The 22350-nt window shown below is 45.2% G+C and overlaps 1 protein-coding gene across 1 annotated transcript in view; it reads right to left on the bottom strand.

Annotated features, from left to right (window-relative positions):
* The window catches only part of ces2b (carboxylesterase 2b), a 40063-nt gene extending 18102 nt beyond the window's left edge, over positions 1-21961 (bottom strand). The window contains exons 1-12 of the mRNA XM_080537379.1: positions 21855-21961; positions 16832-17021; positions 16444-16582; positions 16042-16175; positions 8539-8692; positions 8081-8185; positions 7862-7963; positions 4702-4845; positions 2098-2175; positions 1728-1875; positions 1430-1579; positions 405-477 (exon numbers count right to left, since the gene is read on the bottom strand). Coding sequence (XP_080393505.1) covers positions 405-477; positions 1430-1579; positions 1728-1875; positions 2098-2175; positions 4702-4845; positions 7862-7963; positions 8081-8185; positions 8539-8692; positions 16042-16175; positions 16444-16582; positions 16832-17021; positions 21855-21933 — 1496 coding nt within the window. The 5' untranslated portion in view covers positions 21934-21961. The remainder of the gene's footprint in view (positions 1-404; positions 478-1429; positions 1580-1727; positions 1876-2097; positions 2176-4701; positions 4846-7861; positions 7964-8080; positions 8186-8538; positions 8693-16041; positions 16176-16443; positions 16583-16831; positions 17022-21854) is intronic.
* Positions 21962-22350: the final 389 nt, after the last annotated feature.

Raw genomic sequence — 22350 nt, 5'->3', positions numbered from 1 at the left:
ATTCCAAACACAGCCATAAACACAAGTGATTCCAAAGAGGCATTCTGTTTAAAAATTTTTTTTAAACTGGATGGAGAGATTCCTACCCTGTACACACACACACACACACACACACACACACACACACACCAGGTTCCTACCCTGTACACACACACACACACACACACACACACACAAAGCAGGTTCCTACCCTGTACACACACACACACACACACAGAGCAGGTTCCTACCCTGTACACACACACACACACACACACACACACAGAGCAGGTTCCTACCCTGTACACACACACACACACACACACACACACACACACACACAGAGCAGGTTCCTACCCTGTACACACACACACACACACACACACACACACACACACACACACACACACAGAGCAGGTTCCTACCCTGTACGAGCAAAGTTGCCCCAGTAGCTCATCATGGTTCTGCTTAGCTGTTCATCTTCTTCTGTACACAAGTCTGAGAAAAAAGAGGCAGAGTTGGAAGCTGGTGGTGAGATGACATACTATTCAGCAAGTATGGAGAAAAGAAGGCAGGGTAACAGGCTACAGAACAAACTAGAAGTTATGCGTGTAACCCAGGTTCTCTGAAGGACATGAGGGGGGTTGCAGACAGACCTACCCCAGACCTACCCCACCTACTGCCTATATACTGTATAGGACTTAGCAATTATACCGTATATTACATATGTATCCAGCAAACCACTCTTTGTGTGCTCAGTGGGAGAGGGGACAAGTGAGGATACATTTGTAACCTGTAGTTCACTTTCAGTCGACTCGGTTCGACTCTGCAAAATGCCCTTCTGGCTTGGAAACGTGTGCAGTATGAACCCTGTCTACATCATGCAGTCCTTCACTTACCATGTTCCATGAAATACACTCATCAGGCTTAATACCAATCAATCATTGCTTGAATGCCACAGCCTATTTGAGTATAGTTGTTGACCATGTGCATCCCTTCATGGCCACAATGTTCCCATCTTCTAATGGCTGCTTGAGGAAGTTCCTTAGGAGCCTCTGGAGATCAGGTGAATAATGATAATGGACCATGTCACAAAGCAAACTGGTTCCATGAACATGACAATGAGTTCAGGGTTCTTCAGTGGCCTTCCCAGTCAACCGGATCTGAATCCAATACAACACCTTTGGGATGTGGTAGAACGGGAGATTCACGGCTTGAAAGTACACCTGAGAAATCTGCAGGAACTGTGTGATGCAATCATGTCATCATGGACCCGAATCTCAAAGGGATGTTTCCAACATCTGGTGGAATCAATGCTACGAAGAATTGAGGCTGTTTTGAGAGCAAAGGGAGGCCCTACCCAGTATTAGTATAGTGTTCCTTATAAAGCTATTTATGAGTGTATATTTCAGGGCAGAACTATTGGACTATTAGATTAAGTTGTATTTACCATCAAATGTAATATGGGATTGAATGTAGCAGAATCCCATGATGAAGAATATCTCGTCTCCATGGTCACTCCCAACAAAGCTTGGCCTCTTCGTCTTAACCATGCTGGCAGCCTCCTGGAACTCATACAGGTACACAGGGGCGCCTGCATCTGCGGGGGGGTGGAGGACAACGACATTAACAAGAGTGTGTATCTGGTAATGTTGGCTAATTTAATGTCATGTTCTACCAAAGCCACTGAGAAGGTGGCAGCTGTCTAACAATCCTTTCATTTAAATGTCCGTCGCCTTAATTCTTACCTCTGTGGAAGTTTGCTGTTTTCAGGGCTGGGATGTTAAATATGATGTCCCCCAGCAGCTCCGTGAAGCCGTCCCTCATTTTCACTCGATCTCCAGAGGTTCCCAGATACTCATCAGCCTCCAGCTCAGTCATCCACTGGTCTTTGGGCTGGAGAAGAGACATGACATTCCATATGGATATATAAAGAAGACTGTGGACTTAAGGCGGTGATCAGTTTGACATTGCATTAATGTAATACACAGTAGTATGCCATGTAGTGGCAGTGTGCCATACAGTGATTGATATGAGAGTCATGTTTTGTAAGATATATGCATATCTGTTTTAGAAATGTTACACAATGTCACCTGACACACATCTGAGTTTTCTTACGTCAGGGTAGAGCAGGGCCAGCAGAGGCATCACCTGCTCCCTGTCCATCCCATCCTCCCAACCTGGCGCAGCCATGAACTGCCCCAAGAGAAAAACATGTCATTAGCTTCTCCAACCTCCCTGAAAACACTATACTATACGTTTGGTTTAGAAAGCAGAAGAAATCAATGTGCAACCTCACTAATCTGTGACAACATGGGCCGGTTTCCCAGACATGGATGAAGCCAAACCCTTTAAATACTAGACTAAGTTACCTTTAAATACTAGACTAAGTTATCTTTAAATACTAGACTAAGTTACCTTTAAATACTAGACTAAGTTATGTTTAAATACTAGACTAAGTTACCTTTAAATACTAGACTAAGTTATGTTTAAATACTAGACGAAGTTACCTTTAAATACTAGACTAAGTTACCTTTAAATACTAGACTAAGTTACCTTTAAATACTAGACTAAGTTATGTTTAAATACTAGACTAAGTTATGTTTAAATACTAGACTAAGTTACCTTTAAATACTAGACTAAGTTACCTTTAAATACTAGACTAAGTTACCTTTAAATACTAGACTAAGTTATCTTTAAATACTAGACTAAGTTACCTTTAAATACTAGACTAAGTTATGCTTAAATACTAGACTAAGTTATCTTTAAATACTAGACTAAGTTACCTTTAAATACTAGACTAAGTTATCTTTAAATACTAGACTAAGTTATCTTTAAATACTAGACTAAGTTACCTTTAAATACTAGACTAAGTTATGTTTAAATACTAGACTAAGTTACCTTTAAATACTAGACTAAGTTACCTTTAAATACTAGACTAAGTTATCTTTAAATACTAGACTAAGTTATCTTTAAATACTAGACTAAGTTACCTTTAAATACTAGACTAAGTTATCTTTAAATACTAGACTAAGTTATTGTTGTGAAGGCCCACAGTTTTAGAGCCAGTTTTAGTTTTCCCGAAATCAGCCCTCTTGCCCCAGTTATTTACTTTCTTATTTTCTATACTATTCTGTACGTTTATGAAGGTATATGTATTATTATTGTAAATGTTTCTGTATATATTTGATGACGTAGTATATCCGGGGTGTGTCCGTGGCCCGGATGTTGGGTTCGGTGGTGCCTATATAAGAGACGGAAGTAGTCCGCGAGTGGAGTGTGTGGTGAGCAGCAGAACGAGAGAGAAGCAGAACGAGAGATAGTAACGAAAAGCCGAGCTAAGATGGCGGATTCAGCAGCGCGCACACCGTGCAGCAACTGAAGACGCCAGGAAAGCGATTATCGAGTGTACCACGGTAGCCTGTTTAGTTGTGTTCCCGTTGGACCGCCTTGCCAGCAGCCGGCTGTTCAACGTTGGACCAAGCGGGACGCCAGCTGGACATTAATCGTCGTCTCCACGAGCGAACACAGACTCCCGCGGAGCTTCGACGCGGACCACTTCATCGACGCACATGCCATTCGACCAGGCCTCAACGCGCACCACGCCACTGGACTATAAGCCTGTTCAGGCCAGAGACTATCAGTGAGTGATTGAGAGTGTGTGTGGCCGGCCGGGAGGGAATGTGTATTTGGGGATGGATACATCATTTGTGTAATAAATGTGTTGTTCATATGTAATACCGTGTGTTAGTTGTTTGTAGCTCCAATGCTAATGCTAGTTGTTTGTAGCTCCAATGCTAATGCTAGTTGTTTGAAGGCTAATGCTAATGCTAGTTCCCTTGCTAATGCTAACGACATTAACTGCTAGTCTAACGGTTTGCTGGCGCCCCCTGCCTGTATCCTCCTATACTGCCTATTTAGCTCCATTAGTTAGATAACCAGCCCCTTCCTAAATTATACAGTCCTTTTCAGCTACTCCCTGGTTACAGTTATCTTTAAATACTAGACTAAGTTACCTTTAAATACTAGACTAAGTTATCTTCAATGGAGATTCTCCATTCAAAGGCAAGGCAAGTTTATTTGTACAGAACATTTCATACAACAGGGGCAATTCAAAGTGCTTTACATACAGCAAAAAACAAAAGAAGAAAAGCACCTTGTATAAGTATCCTACAATACAGGATTAAAGCCGCAGATTTTCACAAAGTGTGATTTAGTCCAGGAAGCTTAATCTGTGTTTCACTGAACGTGCTTAGGGTTCTTTGTTGAAGATGTAAATCAACTTTATGTGGATGTGTGATGCTGTCCCTTACACTTGATGCTGTGACTGTAAGTGGAGGTGTGGAGATGTACGTATGGTTTTACTCTTTTAACTGTGCTGGAAATGCTTGGATGTGTGCCGCTGTCTGTTATGTGTGTTCTTTGTTTTTAACATAAAACCTGATTTCTTTTACAGCTCCCCCCCCCCCCTGCCTGGTTAAATAAAGGTTAAATCAAAAGATACATCAAAATAAACTAACACTATTGCTTTACATTTGATTAGACCAATTGTACACAATAATAATACAAAAAAACGTTATGCTTTCAGTTAGATCTACTTGCTGTACGTTTAGAAACAGATACATTGTTTTATAGTTCAACTGTGGCGAAATGGACACCAAGTCATTCAGCCTAATATTGGATTTTCACATGATGTCAAATCATTGTTAAAAGCCAACTCACACTTGGTAGCAGCCAGCCACCTTCGTCATCATTGAACCCAGTCATAAATGGCACTTTGTGCATCTCATGATTCTGGAAAATCTCATTCACTGACTTGGGCAGGAAATGCCCATCGATGGTCAGACGCCACTCCATCGTTGGATTCTAAAAAAATACAAGACGGTTGAAGCATGTCAATGTTACACACCCAGTAGCCCTTACGAAAATATGAACACAAGCTATTACCCTGATGTTTTCAGAAGCTCATATATCAGTGACTAAGTATAATTGAACACTCAGAGTTGTACACTTGATATTCAATAATGATATTAGAGGGATTCTCGATTCTCCGCGTTCCGAGCTGACAAAGACTTCGAGGCGGTGAGCAAGTCTCGGGGTGGTGGGTTACTGTTCTTTGTAAACGAGCGCTGGAGTTCCGAGGTGACAGTGCTCCACCAACACTGTTCCACAGCTATAGAATCCCTATTCATCCTCTGTCGTCCATTCTATTCCCCCCGTGAGTTCAGCTCATTCATTCTCGCGTGTCAACATTCCACCTGATGCTGACGTCACCGCAGCAGTAGACACACTGGCAGAGCAATTGATGAGTGTGGAACGTAATCACTCGGACAGTTTTGTTGTTGTTATGGGGGACTTTAACCAGGCTAATCTTAGCCGGGCGCTCCCCAAATACAGGCAGCAAGTCACGTGTCCATTGCTACTGTACAACTCGGCAAGCCTACCATTCTGTCCCCCTTGCCGCGCTGGGCTACAGTGGCCATATCCTCATACACCTGATCCCTCGCTACAGGCAGAGGTTAAAACTCTCTAAGCCTGTTGTACGGCGCTTCAGGGTGTGGTCCAGTGAGGCATGCGAGCGACTCTGCGCCTGGCTGGAGAGGGCAGGCTGTGACCAGGACTTGGTGGAGTGGGCGGGGCCAGAGGCTGGTAACAATCTGGATGTATATACAGACACTGTGACATCATTTATCAACTGTGGCGAGGAGGTGTGTGTCCCCCTCCGCTCCAGGAAGTCTTTTAACAACGACAAGCCCTGGTTTTCATCCCAACTCAGGCGTCTGAGGTTGGAGAAGGAGGTGGCTAGGCGCAGTGGGGACGTGGACCGGGTCAAGCAGGCCAAGTACAGGTTCGCCAAAGCGGTGAAGGAGCAACAGCAACAGCTCTCTGAGGGGGATTCCGCCTCCGTCTGGAAAGGCCTCAAGACCATCACCAACTACAAACCCAAGTCCCCGCTGATGTCAGACAACCTCCCTCTCGCTAACGAGTTGAAAGAGAGGTTCCCGCCCACCCCCGCCCTCTCCCTCCACCCCCCCCGGCTACAACCACCACCCCCGTCCCCCAGTGGGGCCAATGTCCCTCCTGCTACCCCCACCCTCCCTCCCCCCTTCCCCTCCCCTCCCTCCCCCTTCCCCTCCCCTCCCTCCCCCCTCCTCACCCGCCCCGCACCCCCCCAACTCCCCTTCCCCACCCCCTCTCTCTGTCACAGTGCGAGAGGTAAATAGGCTGTTCAAGAGGCAGAATCCCCGGAAGGCAGCTGGTCCGGATTCCGTCTCTCCCTCCGTCCTGAAGCACTGCACCGACCAGGTGGCCCCGGTGTTTACCCACATCTTCAATGCCTCGCTGGAGCTGTGTCACGTCCCAGCGTGCTTCAAGGCGTCAACCATCATCCCCGTCCCCAAGAAGGCCAAGGTCACAGGCCTTAACGACTACAGACCCGTCGCTCTGACCTCTGTCGTCATGAAGGTCCTGGAGCGCCTTGTCCTGGCCTACCTGAAGCTCATCACGGATCCTGTGCTGGACCCCCTGCAGTTCGCGTACAGAGCCAATAGATCCACGGAGGATGCCGTGAACATGGCTCTGCACTACGCGCTAGAACATCTGGACACTGCAGGCAACTACGCCAGGATCCTGTTTGTGGACTTCAGCTCGGCCTTCAACACGATCCTCCCACACATCCTGGAGCACCAGCTATCCCTGCTGCAGGTGCCGGACTCCACCTGCAGGTGGATTACGGACTTCCTGACTGACAGGTCTCAGCGGGTGAAGCTGGGGAAGAGCATTTCCAGCTCCAGGTCCACCAGCACGGGCTCCCCGCAGGGCTGCGTCCTGTCTCCAGCACTGTTCTCCCTGTACACCAACAACTGTGTCTCCCGCCACCCCTCGGTCAAGCTCCTGAAGTTCGCAGACGACACCACCCTGGTGGGCCTCATCTCCAGGGGGGACGAATCTGCCTACAGGGGTGAGATCGAGGGGCTGCGGAGCTGGTGCAGTTTTAACAACCTGGAGCTCAATGCTCTAAAAACAGTGGAGATGGTGGTGGACTTCCGCAGGAAAGCAGCCCCGCCCCCTCCCATCATGCTGGGAGGTACCCCGGTGGCCTCCGTGGAGTCATGCCGCTTTCTAGGCATGACCATCTCTCGGGACCTAAAGTGGGAGCGGAACACTGAGGCCCTCACTAAGAAGGCCCAGAAGAGGATGTTCTTCCTCCGGCAGCTGAGGAAATTCAGGCTGCCGAGGTCCATGATGGTCCAGTTCTACACGGCCATCATAGAGTCCATCCTCACCCACTCCATCATCACCTGGTTCCCTGCTGCAACGGCCAAGGACAAGGCCAAGTTGCAGAGGGTTATACGTGCAGCGGAGAGGGTGATCGGCTGTCCCTTGCCCTCCCTCAACTCCCTGCACGACACCAGGGCTCTGAGGAGGGCAAGGAAGATCATGGCCGACCCCTCCCACCCCGGCCACGGCCTCCTCACCCTGCTTCCCTCTGGGAGAAGGTTGCGGCTGCCTAAAACAGTAAAGGCCCGCCACAGGCTCAGTTTTTTCCCCTCAGCCGCCAGGCTGCTAAATGACTCTGGCTTCCCCCTTCACCCCGGCCCCCAAGTCTGCTCAGGACTGAATATGCACTGGACCCTTTGAAAAACTCTGCACTGCACTTTATATATATATAGCACTATCCAATGTCCTGTTTTTTGCATTTGTTTTTATTCATGTATACATGTGAAAGAAAGCATAAACACACCTACTGTAATGCCAAAGCAAATTCCTATATGTGTCAAGCATAATGGCAATAAACGTTATCTGAATCTGAATCTGAATCTGAATCTGAAGAAGCAGAAATATAAGTGCTCAAATGAGTTATGTTTCCAGGATATCTCACCTGCTTGATAATGTTCAGGATTTCATCAACAGTCAGCTTCATTACACAATCTGCAATCTTCTCTGTGGTGGTGTTATCACATCCAGACATGGTTGCCACCATCTATTTGAGTACAAAAAAGCAGTAAGGATAGTAATGTGCTGCAGACCATTCATTCATTCATGCATTCATTCATTCATTCATTCATGGTACTGAGTTTGGCTGGATGACGGAAAATACCTGGGCCACAGGCAGGGAGTTCAGGGAGTAGACCATGTCTATCGCTGCAGAGCCACTCTCAGCTATCCCACCATGGAACAGGCCAGCAGACAATGGAGAGAGAAGCTGGTAATGTTACATAAATAAAGTCAGTTTCAAGAAGTCTACCAATATGCAATCATTTATACTGTGAATGTGATCAAATATTACCTCTAGAAATATTTAGCAAAAAAAGATACACATAATTCACATTGAAGCATGTTTCGTATTGTTATTGAAATTCAAGTATTTTCAAGGCATTTTTTTCCCTTTTTTCTATCAGATTATTCGATGAAATATCAATGTTATGTGTGTTTTTTAATGTTATATTGAGAAAGAAATCGAATATGTACTTCTTCTAAATATCATATCAATGTTTGTGTGTGTGTGTGTGTGTGGTGTGTGTGTGCACAAACATTTGTACGTTCATATATCCTCACCAGTAGAGATACGCTCATTCCTCCAGCAGACTCCCCAAATATGGTGACAGCCGCAGGGTCGCCCCCAAAGTTGTGGATGTGTCCCTGGACCCAGCGCAGGGCTTCCACCTGGTCCAGCAGCCCCGCGTTCCCCGGGGCGTACGCGTCTCCTGTGCTGTACGGGGCCACACAAACACGCTGTGTTAACTTGCACATAGTCCCAAACTCAGCAGACAATCATCAAATACAATAATGTAGGTTGCAGAATGTCCAGTTTCAATAGTATCCTTCCCTTGCTTTGTAACTTGATACTGTAGTGAACTCTGGTTCCCATGGGAGCGGGATACCTAACCAGGGATTATGGGTTTTACCTCTGACAGAGACTCTCTGAACTGATCATGTCCAGCTGAACTTGTATGCATGGGACTAATAAAGGAGAGCCGAGCGAGTGCAGTGCGTGTCTGGGGAGCAGAACTTGGTGGACGATACAGGGCTTGTGCCCAGCCGAGCAACCAGGGTATTTGCACTCAAGAACCTATTGGGGGTGGGTGCCGTTCGCATGCCGTGTAGGGCTGCCGGTGGTAAAGATAGGTAGCCAGGGTTACAGGGCAAGGTTCCAGCGATAGGCAGGGTTAGGGGAGTTTTAGCGGGGACCTAGGCAAGGCAAGGTAATGCAAGTTGATTTGTAAAGCACATTTCATACAACAGCTGCAATTCACAGGGTTGCCCTCTCTCTCCTCTGCTGTTTGCCCTCCTTCTTGAACCTGTGGCCCAGGCCGTTCACCAGTCACCCATGCTCCTATTACGGTCCACAACACCAAACATCACATACGTATCTCTGTATGCTGATGATATCCTTCTTTTTATTCAGAATATCCCTCAGTCGCTTCCCCACCATCTAAATATCTTTTTTTATATAAACGTTTTTTTTTTGCTGAATTTCGGGTTACAAAATTAACTGGGGAAATTCAGCACTATTGCCACTTAATGCCTCAGCTAGACAGCTAGATATCCCACTAAACATCCCAGTGGTCCAGAATATTAAATATAGATCGGCTCCAACACAGTATCAATTAATTATAACAATGTGGTGAAGGAGGTAGAATCCGATCTACAAAGGTGGAAAACTTCACCTCTCACATTTCATTCCCGTATCTCAGTTATTAAAATGAATATTCTTCCACGAATAAACTGTTTTAGTTCCATGCTCTCTCTAGCCCCACCAAGTGGTTATTGGAAGAAACTACACTCTATCTCTTCCAAATTTATATGGGGGGGGAAGAAGCCCAGACTCAAATTCTCAACCCTCCAGAGGCTAAAAAATGAAGGGGGATTGGGGCTACCAAACTTCGAATGGTATTATTGGTCCTTTGTGCTGCGTCCTCTCTCCACATGGTTTGATCCGGCTGCTCGTGTATCTTGGCGCCCTTTAGAGGAAAACATTGTCCATCCACATAGGTTACAAGATAATATATTCGAACATTTCTATTAAACAGTTCATATTGAAATTCGGCTCCATCATCACTGAATTAATCTCAGTCTGGCGATGCGCAGAAAAGTTCTGCAAAATTTCACCCAACTGGTACCTCCATTCGCCTATATTTAAAAATGTAATTCTCCAGTTGGAGCCCAATCTCATTTCCCCAGTGGAGTATCAATGGAGTTCATACACTCTCGGATTTAATTGGGCCGCTCATTCCAAGACATTCAGAGAAACTTTAATTTACTGTGTACCTCCTTTTTTTCTACCTTCAGTTACGTACAGCAATGCGCACATATGGGGTACCCTGGAATAGCTCATTAGGCATGCATCCATTTCACATAGCATTCACCAGACCCAGCGGTCAGGGGCCTCATTTATAAAGCTTTGCGTACCTACGCTTTGCGTACCTACGCACCTTTGCAAAGCAAGAACAAGAAACACGTCACCAACATTCGGATTTATAAAACGGTGCGCACGCCAGTGGAATTTGCAAGCTCCACGCCTGCTTCCCTTTATGAATCACAATCAACTCTAATGTTGCACACGTGAACGAGCGTCTTGTCCCACCTTCAGAAGGATGAAAGAGGAGAAACGCTTTGAAATGGATACCATTTCCACCGACATAAGAAATATTGCCTCTCACGTATTATGAAGGACTGCACACAAAGGATACGTGCACACTGCACATATCTTATTGGTCCTTGTCCTGTACGCATCACACTATATATATCTTTACTGTACACATCATATTGATTTTCATGCAAATATATTTACTTTTTACATTCATATTCATTGCACGTAGCGCGAGGTTGACCACCGTCCGCATTGACTTCACAGTACAGGCTATTAATTTGACAAAACATATCCTTTTCCTCCAGAAATCCCAACCACCAGGTTATCCATTTCAATTTTACTCATAGGGCATACTTCACTCCATATCTGCTACATAAAATAAAGACCATACCCTCACCTAACTGTACTCTGTGCACACAAAATACTGTTGGCACCTTTTTTCATCTGGTATGGGAATGCCCTGGAGTGGCTGGTTTCTGGAGGACGGTTTGTGATGCGTTGTCCCTCATCCTGTCCAAACAGATCCCACACTCACCGTGACAGTTCAACCCTAGACTTAAACATCAAACAAAGACACATCTGGCTGGCCGGCCTTACAGCGGCCAAAAGGCTTATAGCTTGCAGGTGGAAGTCACCCCATTTCTTGACCACGCAGAGGTGGATATTAGACTTTATAGACATAGTCAGCATGGAACACTGGATAGCTAACAGGCATCAGGCAATCTCAGATAATGTTTAATGCTGGGATCAAACCATCACCATTCTCAAGACGCTACTATAGGCTAATCTATTTGCTCCTTCCTGTGGCGTGGGGGGAGGGGGGGGCTGTGATTGGGCGGGTGGGTGGGAGGTATTTGGCGGGAGGGATATTGGTGGGAGGAGGGGGAGGTGGGGGACTGTTGGGGTAAAGGGAGATTGGGGAGGGGAGGGGGGGTGGAAGGTTTATGGGAATTTTGTATCTGTACTGGATTTCTGTTTTCTCGCTCTGACAGACACTCTGACAAACACTCTAACAGACACTCTGACAGACACTCTGACAGACAGACGCTCTAACAGACACTCTGACAGACACTCTGACAGACACTCTGACAGACAGACGCTCTAACAGACAATCTAACAGACACTCTAACAGACACTCTGACAGACACTCTAACAGACACTCTGACAGACACTCTGACAGACACTCTAACAGACACTCTAACAGACACTCTAACAGACACTCTGACAGACACTCTGACAAACGCTCTAACAGACGCTCTAACAGACACTCTGACAGACACTCTAACAGACAGACGCTCTAACAGACACTCTGACAGACACTCTGACAGACACTCTAACAGACACTCTAACAGACACTCTAACAGACAGACGCTCTAACAGACACGCTAACAGACACTCTGACAGACACTCTAACAGACACTCTAACAGACACTCTAACAGACAGACACTCTGACAGACAGACGCTCTAACAGACACTCTAACAGACACTCTAACAGACAGACGCTCTAACAGACACTCTGACAGACACTCTGACAGACACTCTAACAGACAGACGCTCTAACAGACAGACACTCTAACAGACAGACACTCTGACAGACACTCTAACAGACACTCTGACAGACACTCTGACAGACAGACGCTCTATCAGACACTCTGACAGACACTCTAACAGACACTCTGACAGACAGACGCTCTAACAGACACTCTGACAGACAGACGCTCTATCAGACACTCTAACAGACACTCTAACAGACACTCTGACAGACAGACGCTCTATCAGACACTCTAACAGACAGACACTCTAACAGACAGACACTCTGACAGACAGACGCTCTAACAGACACTCTAACAGACACTCTAACAGACACTCTGACAGACAGACACTCTAACAGACACTCTAACAGACACTCTAACAGACAGACGCTCTAACAGACACTCTGACAGACACTCTAACAGACAGACGCTCAAACAGACACTCTAACAGACACTCTAACAGACACTCTAACAGACACTCTGACAGACAGACGCTCTAACAGACGCTCTAACAGACGCTCTAACAGACACTCTGAAAGACGCTCGAACAGACACTCTGACAGACACTCTGACAGACACTCTGACAGACAGACGCTCTAACAGACACTCTGACAGACACTCTAACAGACACTCTAACAGACACTCTAACAGACACTCTAACAGACACTCTGACAGACACTCTGACAAACGCTCTAACAGACGCTCTAACAGACACTCTGACAGACACTCTAACAGACAGACGCTCTAACAGACACTCTGACAGACACTCTGACAGACACTCTAACAGACACTCTGACAGACACTCTAACAGACACTCTAACAGACGCTCTAACAGACACTCTAACAGACACTCTAACAGACACTCTAACAGACACTCTAACAGACAGACACTCTGACAGACAAACGCTCTAACAGACACTCTGACAAACGCTCTAACAGACACTCTGACAAACGCTCTAACAGACACTCTAACAGACACTCTAACAGACACTCTAACAGACGCTCTAACAGACACTCTAACAGACAGACGCTCTAACAGACACGCTAACAGACACTCTGACAGACACTCTAACAGACACTCTAACAGACACTCTAACAGACACTCTAACAGACAGACACTCTGACAGACAGACGCTCTAACAGACACTCTAACAGACACTCTAACAGACAGACGCTCTAACAGACACTCTGACAGACACTCTGACAGACACTCTAACAGACACTCTAACAGACACTCTGACAGACAGACGCTCTAACAGACACTCTAACAGACAGACGCTCTAACAGACACTCTGACAGACACTCTGACAGACACTCTAACAGACACTCTAACAGACACTCTAACAGACACTCTAACAGACAGACACTCTGACAGACAGACGCTCTAACAGACACTCTAACAGACACTCTAACAGACAGACACTCTGACAGACACTCTAACAGACACTCTAACAGACACTCTGACAGACACTCTAACAGACAGACGCTCTAACAGACAGACACTCTAACAGACAGACACTCTGACAGACACTCTAACAGACACTCTGACAGACACTCTGACAGACAGACGCTCTATCAGACACTCTGACAGACACTCTAACAGACACTCTGACAGACAGACGCTCTAACAGACACTCTGACAGACAGACGCTCTATCAGACACTCTAACAGACACTCTAACAGACACTCTGACAGACAGACGCTCTATCAGACAGACACTCTGACAGACAGACGCTCTAACAGACACTCTAACAGACACTCTAACAGACACTCTGACAGACAGACGCTCTAACAGACACTCTGACAGACACTCTAACAGACAGACGCTCAAACAGACGCTCTAACAGACACTCTGACAGACAGACGCTCTATCAGACACTCTAACAGACGCTCTGACAGACAGACGCTCTATCAGACAGACACTCTGACAGACAGACGCTCTAACAGACACTCTAACAGACACTCTAACAGACACTCTGACAGACAGACGCTCTAACAGACACTCTGACAGACACTCTAACAGACAGACGCTCAAACAGACACTCTAACAGACACTCTAACAGACACTCTAACAGACACTCTGACAGACAGACGCTCTAACAGACGCTCTAACAGACGCTCTAACAGACACTCTGAAAGACGCTCGAACAGACACTCTGACAGACACTCTGACAGACACTCTGACAGACAGACGCTCAAACAGACACTCTAACAGACACTCTGACAGACAGACACTCTAACAGACAGACACTCTAACAGACACTCTGACAGACGCTCTAACAGACGCTCTAACAGACACTCTGACAGACAGACACTCTAACAGACACTCTGACAGACACTCTAACAGACAGACGCTCTAACAGACGCTCAAACAGACACTCTAACAGACACTCTAACAGACATACGCTCCTAAATTTCGTTGTTTGGTACCTGTACTGTAGCAATGACAATAAAGTCCAGTCATTCATTCATAACAGACACTCTGACAGACAGACACTCTGACAGACAGACGCTCTAACAGACACACTAACAGACAGACGCTCTAACAGACGCTCAAACAGACACTCTAACAGACACTCTAACAGACATACGCTCTAACAGACGCTCAAACAGACACTCTAACAGACACTCTGACAGACAGACACTCTGACAGACAGACGCTCTAACAGACACTCTAACAGACACTCTAACAGACAGACGTTCTAACAGACACTCTGACAGACACTCTAACAGACAGACGCTCAAACAGACACTCTGACAGACACTCTAACAGACACTCTGACAGACAGACGCTCTAAAAGACACTCTGACAGACAGACACTCTAACAGACACTCTAACAGACACTCTGACAGTCAGACACTCTGACAGACAGATGCTCTAACAGACACTCTAACAGACACTCTAACAGACAGACGCTCTAACAGACACTCTAACAGACGCTCTAACAGACACTCTAACAGACGCTCTAACAGACACTCTAACAGACACTCTAACAGACACTCTGACAGACACTCTAACAGACACTCTAACAGACACTCTAACAGACAGACGCTCTAACAGACACTCTGACAGACACTCTAACAGACAGACGCTCAAACAGACACTCTAACAGACACTCTAACAGACACTCTAGCAGACACTCTGACAGACACTCTAACAGACACTCTAACAGACACTCTGACAGACACTGACAGACACTCTGACAGACACTCTAACAGACAGACGCTCTAACAGACACTCTGACAGACACTCTAACAGACACTCTGACAGACACTGACAGACACTCTAACAGACAGACACTCTAGCAGACACTCTGACAGACACTCTGACAGACAGACGCTCTAACAGACACTCTGACAGACACTCTAACAGACACTCTGACAGACACTGACAGACACTCTAACAGACACTCTGACAGACACTGACAGACACTCTAACAGACAGACACTCTAGCAGACACTCTGACAGACACTCTGACAGACAGACGCTCTAACAGACACTCTGACAGACGCTCTAACAGACACTCTGACAGACACTCTGACAGACAGACGCTCTAACAGACGCTCTAACAGACTATTTGCAGCGAATGTATAGCTCCCTGGAGGGTCTCCAGTCGGCCCACTAATAATCTGCTGTGTGGCGTACGAATTGTAAAAGTTGATTAATAAAGTGACCTGTATTTTTCGTAAAGTGTGGTTGTGTGGGTGGTGTTCTCAGGTTTCTGACATCCGGACCATCCCGTAAAAAGGTGGTGTCAGCGGCTCGCAGCCTATTCAGGTTTCATACCTGTATTAAATCTAATTACTCTTATTAATGCTAAAGAACCATTTGTCATATGAATAGCAGCTCTCATGGCTACAGACAGGGACAGACTACTTGGGTCTCATCTGTTATACAGATTCCTGACAATCTTCAACAGCAGATCCAGTCTCACCTGAAGAGCCCCAGCAGGCCCACGCGATACTGAATCAGAACCACGACCACATCCTGATAGGCAGCCAGAGCAGAACCATCATATGTTGATGCAGAGCCTATGGTAAATCCTCCTCCATGGATCCAGACCATGACCTGGGAAACACATGCAATACATTCTGTCCATCAATTTTCATGCACACATTCTTTAGGTATATATACCTGGGATCATTCACTACGGTAACAGTCTGACTGACAAATGAAGATTGACTGTCATCATCAATTAGCTGTCAGTCACTTCAATTGTATTTGAGAAATGTACACTGAGAAGCATTACTGAAAATGACACAGCATCTGTCTATCTGTAATCAACTGGAATGATCAAAACTGCCAAAAACATGTTCAAATCTGCTATCAGACTTACAGGCAGCTTGGCATTCTCAGAGGGTTTAGCCGGGGTGTAAATGTTGAGGTAAAGGCAATCTTCTGACACCTCGGGAATCTCCATTTTCCATTTGATCAAGTCCATAATGTCTATCGTTTGCTGTCTGTCTTGAACACACCTGAAACATATGTTTTGGGTAACATTGCATTCATTAATTACATTAACCGTATCAATCTGTGAATTCTAACAGATTCTTAATGCAGAGTATTGCTTGCCGCAGGTCATGCTTTTCCAGTGCAGTTGTGCACACTCTGAATCACTACATTCACTGGTTTTATTTCATATCGTTATAGTTTAATCTAAGCCTTATACAACCAGAGACCTTTGAGATGTAAAGGTGAGTTAATGTGAGCTTGCTGGGTCTTACATGAGAGGCTGCTGGGTGGCGTCCCTCACCCCCTCCCATCCCTCTGCAGGCCGGGGCGGGGCCAGTCTCAGAGGGCCCACAGGTGGCTTGGCAAACGGCACGCCCAGGTAGGAGTGCACCACCGTCTCCTTGCCCTTCACACTCAGGTACTGTCCTCTCAGACCCCCCAGGGTGGTCTGGACCACCGGGCCTGTTCAGACATACAGACGGTTGTTTCATAAGGTTATAGTGTCTCTCACCTCCTAGATGTGGTAAATACAATTCCACAAAACACTCCATTATATTTATTCAACGTGCTTATCAAAGTCATTGAGTCATTGTGAGACGGGAAGTATTCACTTCTTTTGTGCACTCGTTGTTTCTTTATCTTCAGTATAATCTGTGAAGACATATTCATGTATATGTTATACAAATAAAATATACATGTATATTATAAATATAATATAATACAATATATATAAAACTTTGGATGTCCAACATTTTTCTACAACTAAATCAGGACAAAACTGAGATTCTTGTCATTGGACCAAAACCACAAAAAGACAAATTGTTGAATACCATGGGAACCTTGCTTTCAAACTGCAAACATGAAGCTGAGAATCTAGGTGTGATTATAGATTCTGACTTAAGCTTTGAGCCTCACATCAAATCTATCACTAGAAATGCTTTTTATCATCTACGGAATATTAGTGTTAATGTTAATGCATGCTTTTGTTATTACACGTTTGGACTATTGTAACAGTCTCCTTTCTGGTCTGGAAGAAAGCTATCGGTCAGCTGCAATTAGTCCAAAATGCAGCAGCGAGAGATTTAACCAAAACAAGCAGACGAGCTCATATAACTCCTATTTTAGAGACTCTACACTGGCTTCCTGTTAAGTTCAGAATAGATTTCAAGATCCTTCTGCTTGTTTATAAAGCTCTCACTGGCATAGCACCAGAATATCTGAGAGACCTTCTGCTAGCATATCAGCCCAATAGAGCTCTCATGTCTTCTGCTAGCATATCAGCCCAATAGAGCTCTCAGGTCTTCTGCTAGCATATCAGCCCAATAGAGCTCTCAGGTCTTCTGCTAGCATATCAGCCCAATATAGCTTTCAGGTCTTCTGCTAGCATATCAGCCCAATAGAGCTCTCAGGTCTTCTGCTAGCATATCAGCCCAATAGAGCTCTCAGGTCTTCTGATGCTGGCTTTCTCTGTGTACCACATGTACAAAAGAAGAGATTTGGTGAGGCTGCATTCTCATTTTATGCCCCAGATTGTGGAATGCACTGCCAGTTTACATTAGGGATGCAACCTCAGCAAATATGTTCAATTCAAGACTAAAAACTCATCCTTTAAATGACTAAATAATTAAGTGATGATTATATAATGATTAAAGCACTTTGAGCTGCAACGCAATACAAATAAAAGTTATTATTATTATGTCCATTTGGGTATCATTATGTTTTAATAATATTCACATGAAAATATAACATGAATAGGAGCTCACAAAAGGGGTTATTTCACATCCATCAATGTCATGTTTAAATCATGCTATATAATAAATATATTTAATAACAAATACTTTGGAACCATGTTGAGTAGCAACTGTCTGATTGCAGCACAAAACAAAAAGCGCAATGGCCCAATGAGACACATCATGAATTCATAATCAGTAACAACATACTCTCATTTTCACTTCGCATCAACTCCTATCTCTCAATCTCTAAAGACAGAGTACCATCCAGGGCAAAGGGAGTTGGGTAGCCACACCCTTCCATTGTGAGCCTATACATCTCTTTTTTTTTTTTTTTTTTTTTTTGATTTTATCCCTTTTTTCACCCAATTTGGTAGCCAATTGAACCCAACCTAGCATCCAATTATCCCCTGCCTATTGCGAGGGATCCGCCGCACGACCCCGCGGCCGGCAGTCCCAGAGGAGGCCGCCAGGCAGACTAGCTGACTGGCTCCTCGAGCCCAGCACCGTTATTCCAGCACCAGACGGGGGCGCTGTTGCGCGACGGATCCTTGTCCGGAACTACTCCTATACCCCCCTCGGGAGCGGCCGCCCAATATGCCGTTCCCCGTGTGTGCCCTGGCCATATCCGGGTCTGGCGAGCCGGGATACGAACCCCGGCCCCGGTGGGCAGCATGCACTAGTGGCTAGTGCTTAGACCGCTACACCACCGCGGGGCGAGCCTATACATCTCTACATGGATGTCAGTCTCTTCCTCCCTGGGAAGGTCTGCCCTCTCCAAGACCTCTCCATCCCAGTGGAGAACTCTACTGTAACCTCCTCAAGGACCTTGGAGTGATCCTGGACAACCACTTATCCTGTGCAGAGAACATCGCAGCGACAGCTTGATTCTTCCTTTACAACGTCAGAAGGATACGTCGGTTCCTCACCAGAGAAGCAGCACAACTCTCCCACTTTGACTACTGCAACGCACCCCTGGCCGGGCTCCCCGCCTCCGCCATCAGACCTCTGCAGCTCATCCAGAATGCTGCCACCCATCTGGTGTTCAACCTCCCCAAACTCTGTCATGTTACCCCCCTCCTTGGCACTCTTCACTGGCTCCTGATAGCAGCTTGCATCAGATTTAAGACCCTGGTGCTCACCTACCGGGCTGAAAAGGAGCAGCCCCTTCCTACCTGCCAGCAATGGTCACCCCCCAAATATCAGCACGTTCACTCCGCTCCTCCACCTCTGCTGGCCAACTGGCCCTACCAGCTCTACGCCAACGTCACGTCTCTTCACTATACTGGGCTCCCCGCTGGTGGAACGAGCTTCCCATGGCTGTCAGAACTGCAGAATCACTCCCAATCTCTTCCCAAGAGAAGACCCATCTCTTCAGGCTCCACCTTAACTGTCCCTCCTGAGACACCTACTTCCCCCCCTATAGTGTTTCTCCTGAGACATCTACTACCATGCTGTACTGTTTCTCCTGAGACATCTACTACCATCCTGTACTGTTTCTCCTGAGACATCTACTACCATCCTGTACTGTTTCTCCTGAGACATCTACTACCATCCTGTACTGTTTCTCCTGAGACATCTACTACCATCCTGTACTGTCCCTCCTGAGACATCTACCCCCCTGTACTGTTTCTCCTGAGACATCTACTACCATCCTGTACTGTTTCTCCTGAGACATCTACTACTATCCTGTACTGTTTCTCCTGAGACATCTACTACCATCCTGTACTGTTTCTCCTGTGTCAATAATAAATAAATAAATAATAATCTTCCTTCTTCTAGCATGACCCCCGCCCTGAGCATTACTTTTTCCTACTTCGACTAGTGGATAGATGATTCACTTACTTAGTCAAATGTATTGATTGTAAGTCGTTTTGGAATAAGGCGTCTGCTAAATGCCAAAAATGTAAATGTGATGTAATACGAGCACAGCCTGTCTATTGACTTTCCCCAATTGTTCAATGTTATCATTGTCTTATCGGATATCAAACCGAATGTATAACTACAATTTGCAAAACATGTTTACTTTTATGCTAAACCTTAAGAAGCAATATTGACATGATATAATTGGAGACTATGAGCCTACTTACCATCCAATTCTGCCTTAGTATACAGAAACAATATGCTAATTGATAGACTTAACCAAAGCAGGCATGTTAAACTCTCCATGGTGAACGGATTCATTCAAGAGTGTCAGCGACCCTGATTCCTGCTATTTGAGGTGTGCCATGTAGGCTACCTTTGCACTAGTGGAGTGGGAGTGGAGGAATTAATTTGATTTGATTGGTGTCCATCAGCCATTTCAACATATTATGAAGTAGTTTTATTGTAGTGTTATATGATATGTCAGCCAGCGGCATGCAACCCTTCCAATCTAATCTAATCTAGTCTATCCACCAGGCTCAGCTGACCACGACCTCATTGTCGCTGAGGACTTTGGAAGTGCCAGCAAACTGCCGGAAAGCAGAGGCTATCTCAGCTAATGCCACATTTACAGTCATGTTAAAACATTAACACCCCACCAAATATATTTTTTTAAATTAAGAAATATGGACATATCAATATTTGATCTTCTTTCAAACAATATCTATAGATAAATGTGGTGTAATTGAATAAAAAACAATGACAATTTAACCTAATCTCAATCTCTTGGCCAGATCATCATTGTAAGTGTTCTCATTTGATTTTATCTGGTAAAATAAAGATCAAATAAATAAAAATGTTATCATTTATTTAACAAACAATAAACAATGATGCCAATTCCTACTGAGGAAAAAGTTAGGACACCCTATGCCCTACTAGCTGGTATTGCACATTTTGGCTGAAATAACCTCAATTAGACTCTTCCTATAACTGTCTACCAGTCTCTGACATCTACTGGGAGACAGTTTTCCCCACTCCTCCATGCAGAACTCTTTCAGCTGTGTTTGAGGGGTGTCTGTGTGATGTTTGAGGGGTGTCTGTGTGATGTTTGAGGGGTGTCTGTGTGATGTTTGAGGGGTGTGTTGCAGCACAGCACGTTTCAAATCACCCCACAGCATCCCAATAGAATTAAGATCCGGCCTTTGACTTTGGCCATTCCAGAACTCTCCATTTCGTTCTTTTGAGTCATTCCTTAGTGGATTTACTGGAATGTTTTGGGTCATTGTTATATTATTATGTTACATGGTCCACATCCGCTTCAGCTTACATTTTTGGACAGACAGTTTCACATTTAACTCAAGCACTCTCTGACACAATACATAATTCATAATGGATTCTATGATTAATCATCTGTTTCTGCTAAACAATACATTAATTTAATAGTTGAGTACCAACTGTCTGATCTAGCAGCGCAAAACAAAAAGCACAATGGCCCAATGAGATCATCATCACCTCATGAGTTTATATTAATAGTCAGTAACCAACCTACTCTTATTCTCCCTTGCATCAACTCCTACCTCTCAACCTCTGAGTACAATCCAGGGCAAAGGCAGTCGAGTAGCCACACCCCTTGCATGTGATCATTGTTTTATCGGATATCACACAGTATGTATAAGTATAACTAAAAGTAAAAAATACTTACCATCCAATTCTGCCTTAGTACACAGAAACAATATGCTAATTGCTAGACCAAACCGAAGTAAGCCTGTTAAAGTCTCCATGGTGATCGGACTGTTACAACACGCCTGATTCCTGTTATGCGAACCAGCAGTGGAGCAGCCTGCTGTGTGAGGTGTGCCATATAGGACAAAGGTTAAGGCAAAGATAGCCTTCTATGGCGGTAGTAGAGCAATTCATTTGTTGGTGTCCGTCAGTCATTTCAACATATTATGAAGCTAAAGCAATACACCTGTCCATAGTACTTCTACTACGTAGCTACAGTGCTCTCCATAAGTATGCGACACTGTTTGTCTTCTTTTAGCTATAGCCTAACAGTGGAGTATAGAGCTAATGTTTTTTTTATGTTTTTTAATGGGTTTTTTCCCGATTGGGTTCGATTGGGTTCACCTTTCGGAAAGAAAAACATGTATTAAACATAGGCTACTACCTGAAGACTGTGACCCATTGACCCCACCAGA

Source organism: Nansenia antarctica (genome assembly GCF_963989245.1).
Source record: "Nansenia antarctica genome assembly, chromosome: 8".
NCBI lineage: Eukaryota > Metazoa > Chordata > Actinopteri > Argentiniformes > Microstomatidae > Nansenia > Nansenia antarctica.
This window is presented reverse-complemented; position numbering and strand designations above follow the sequence as displayed.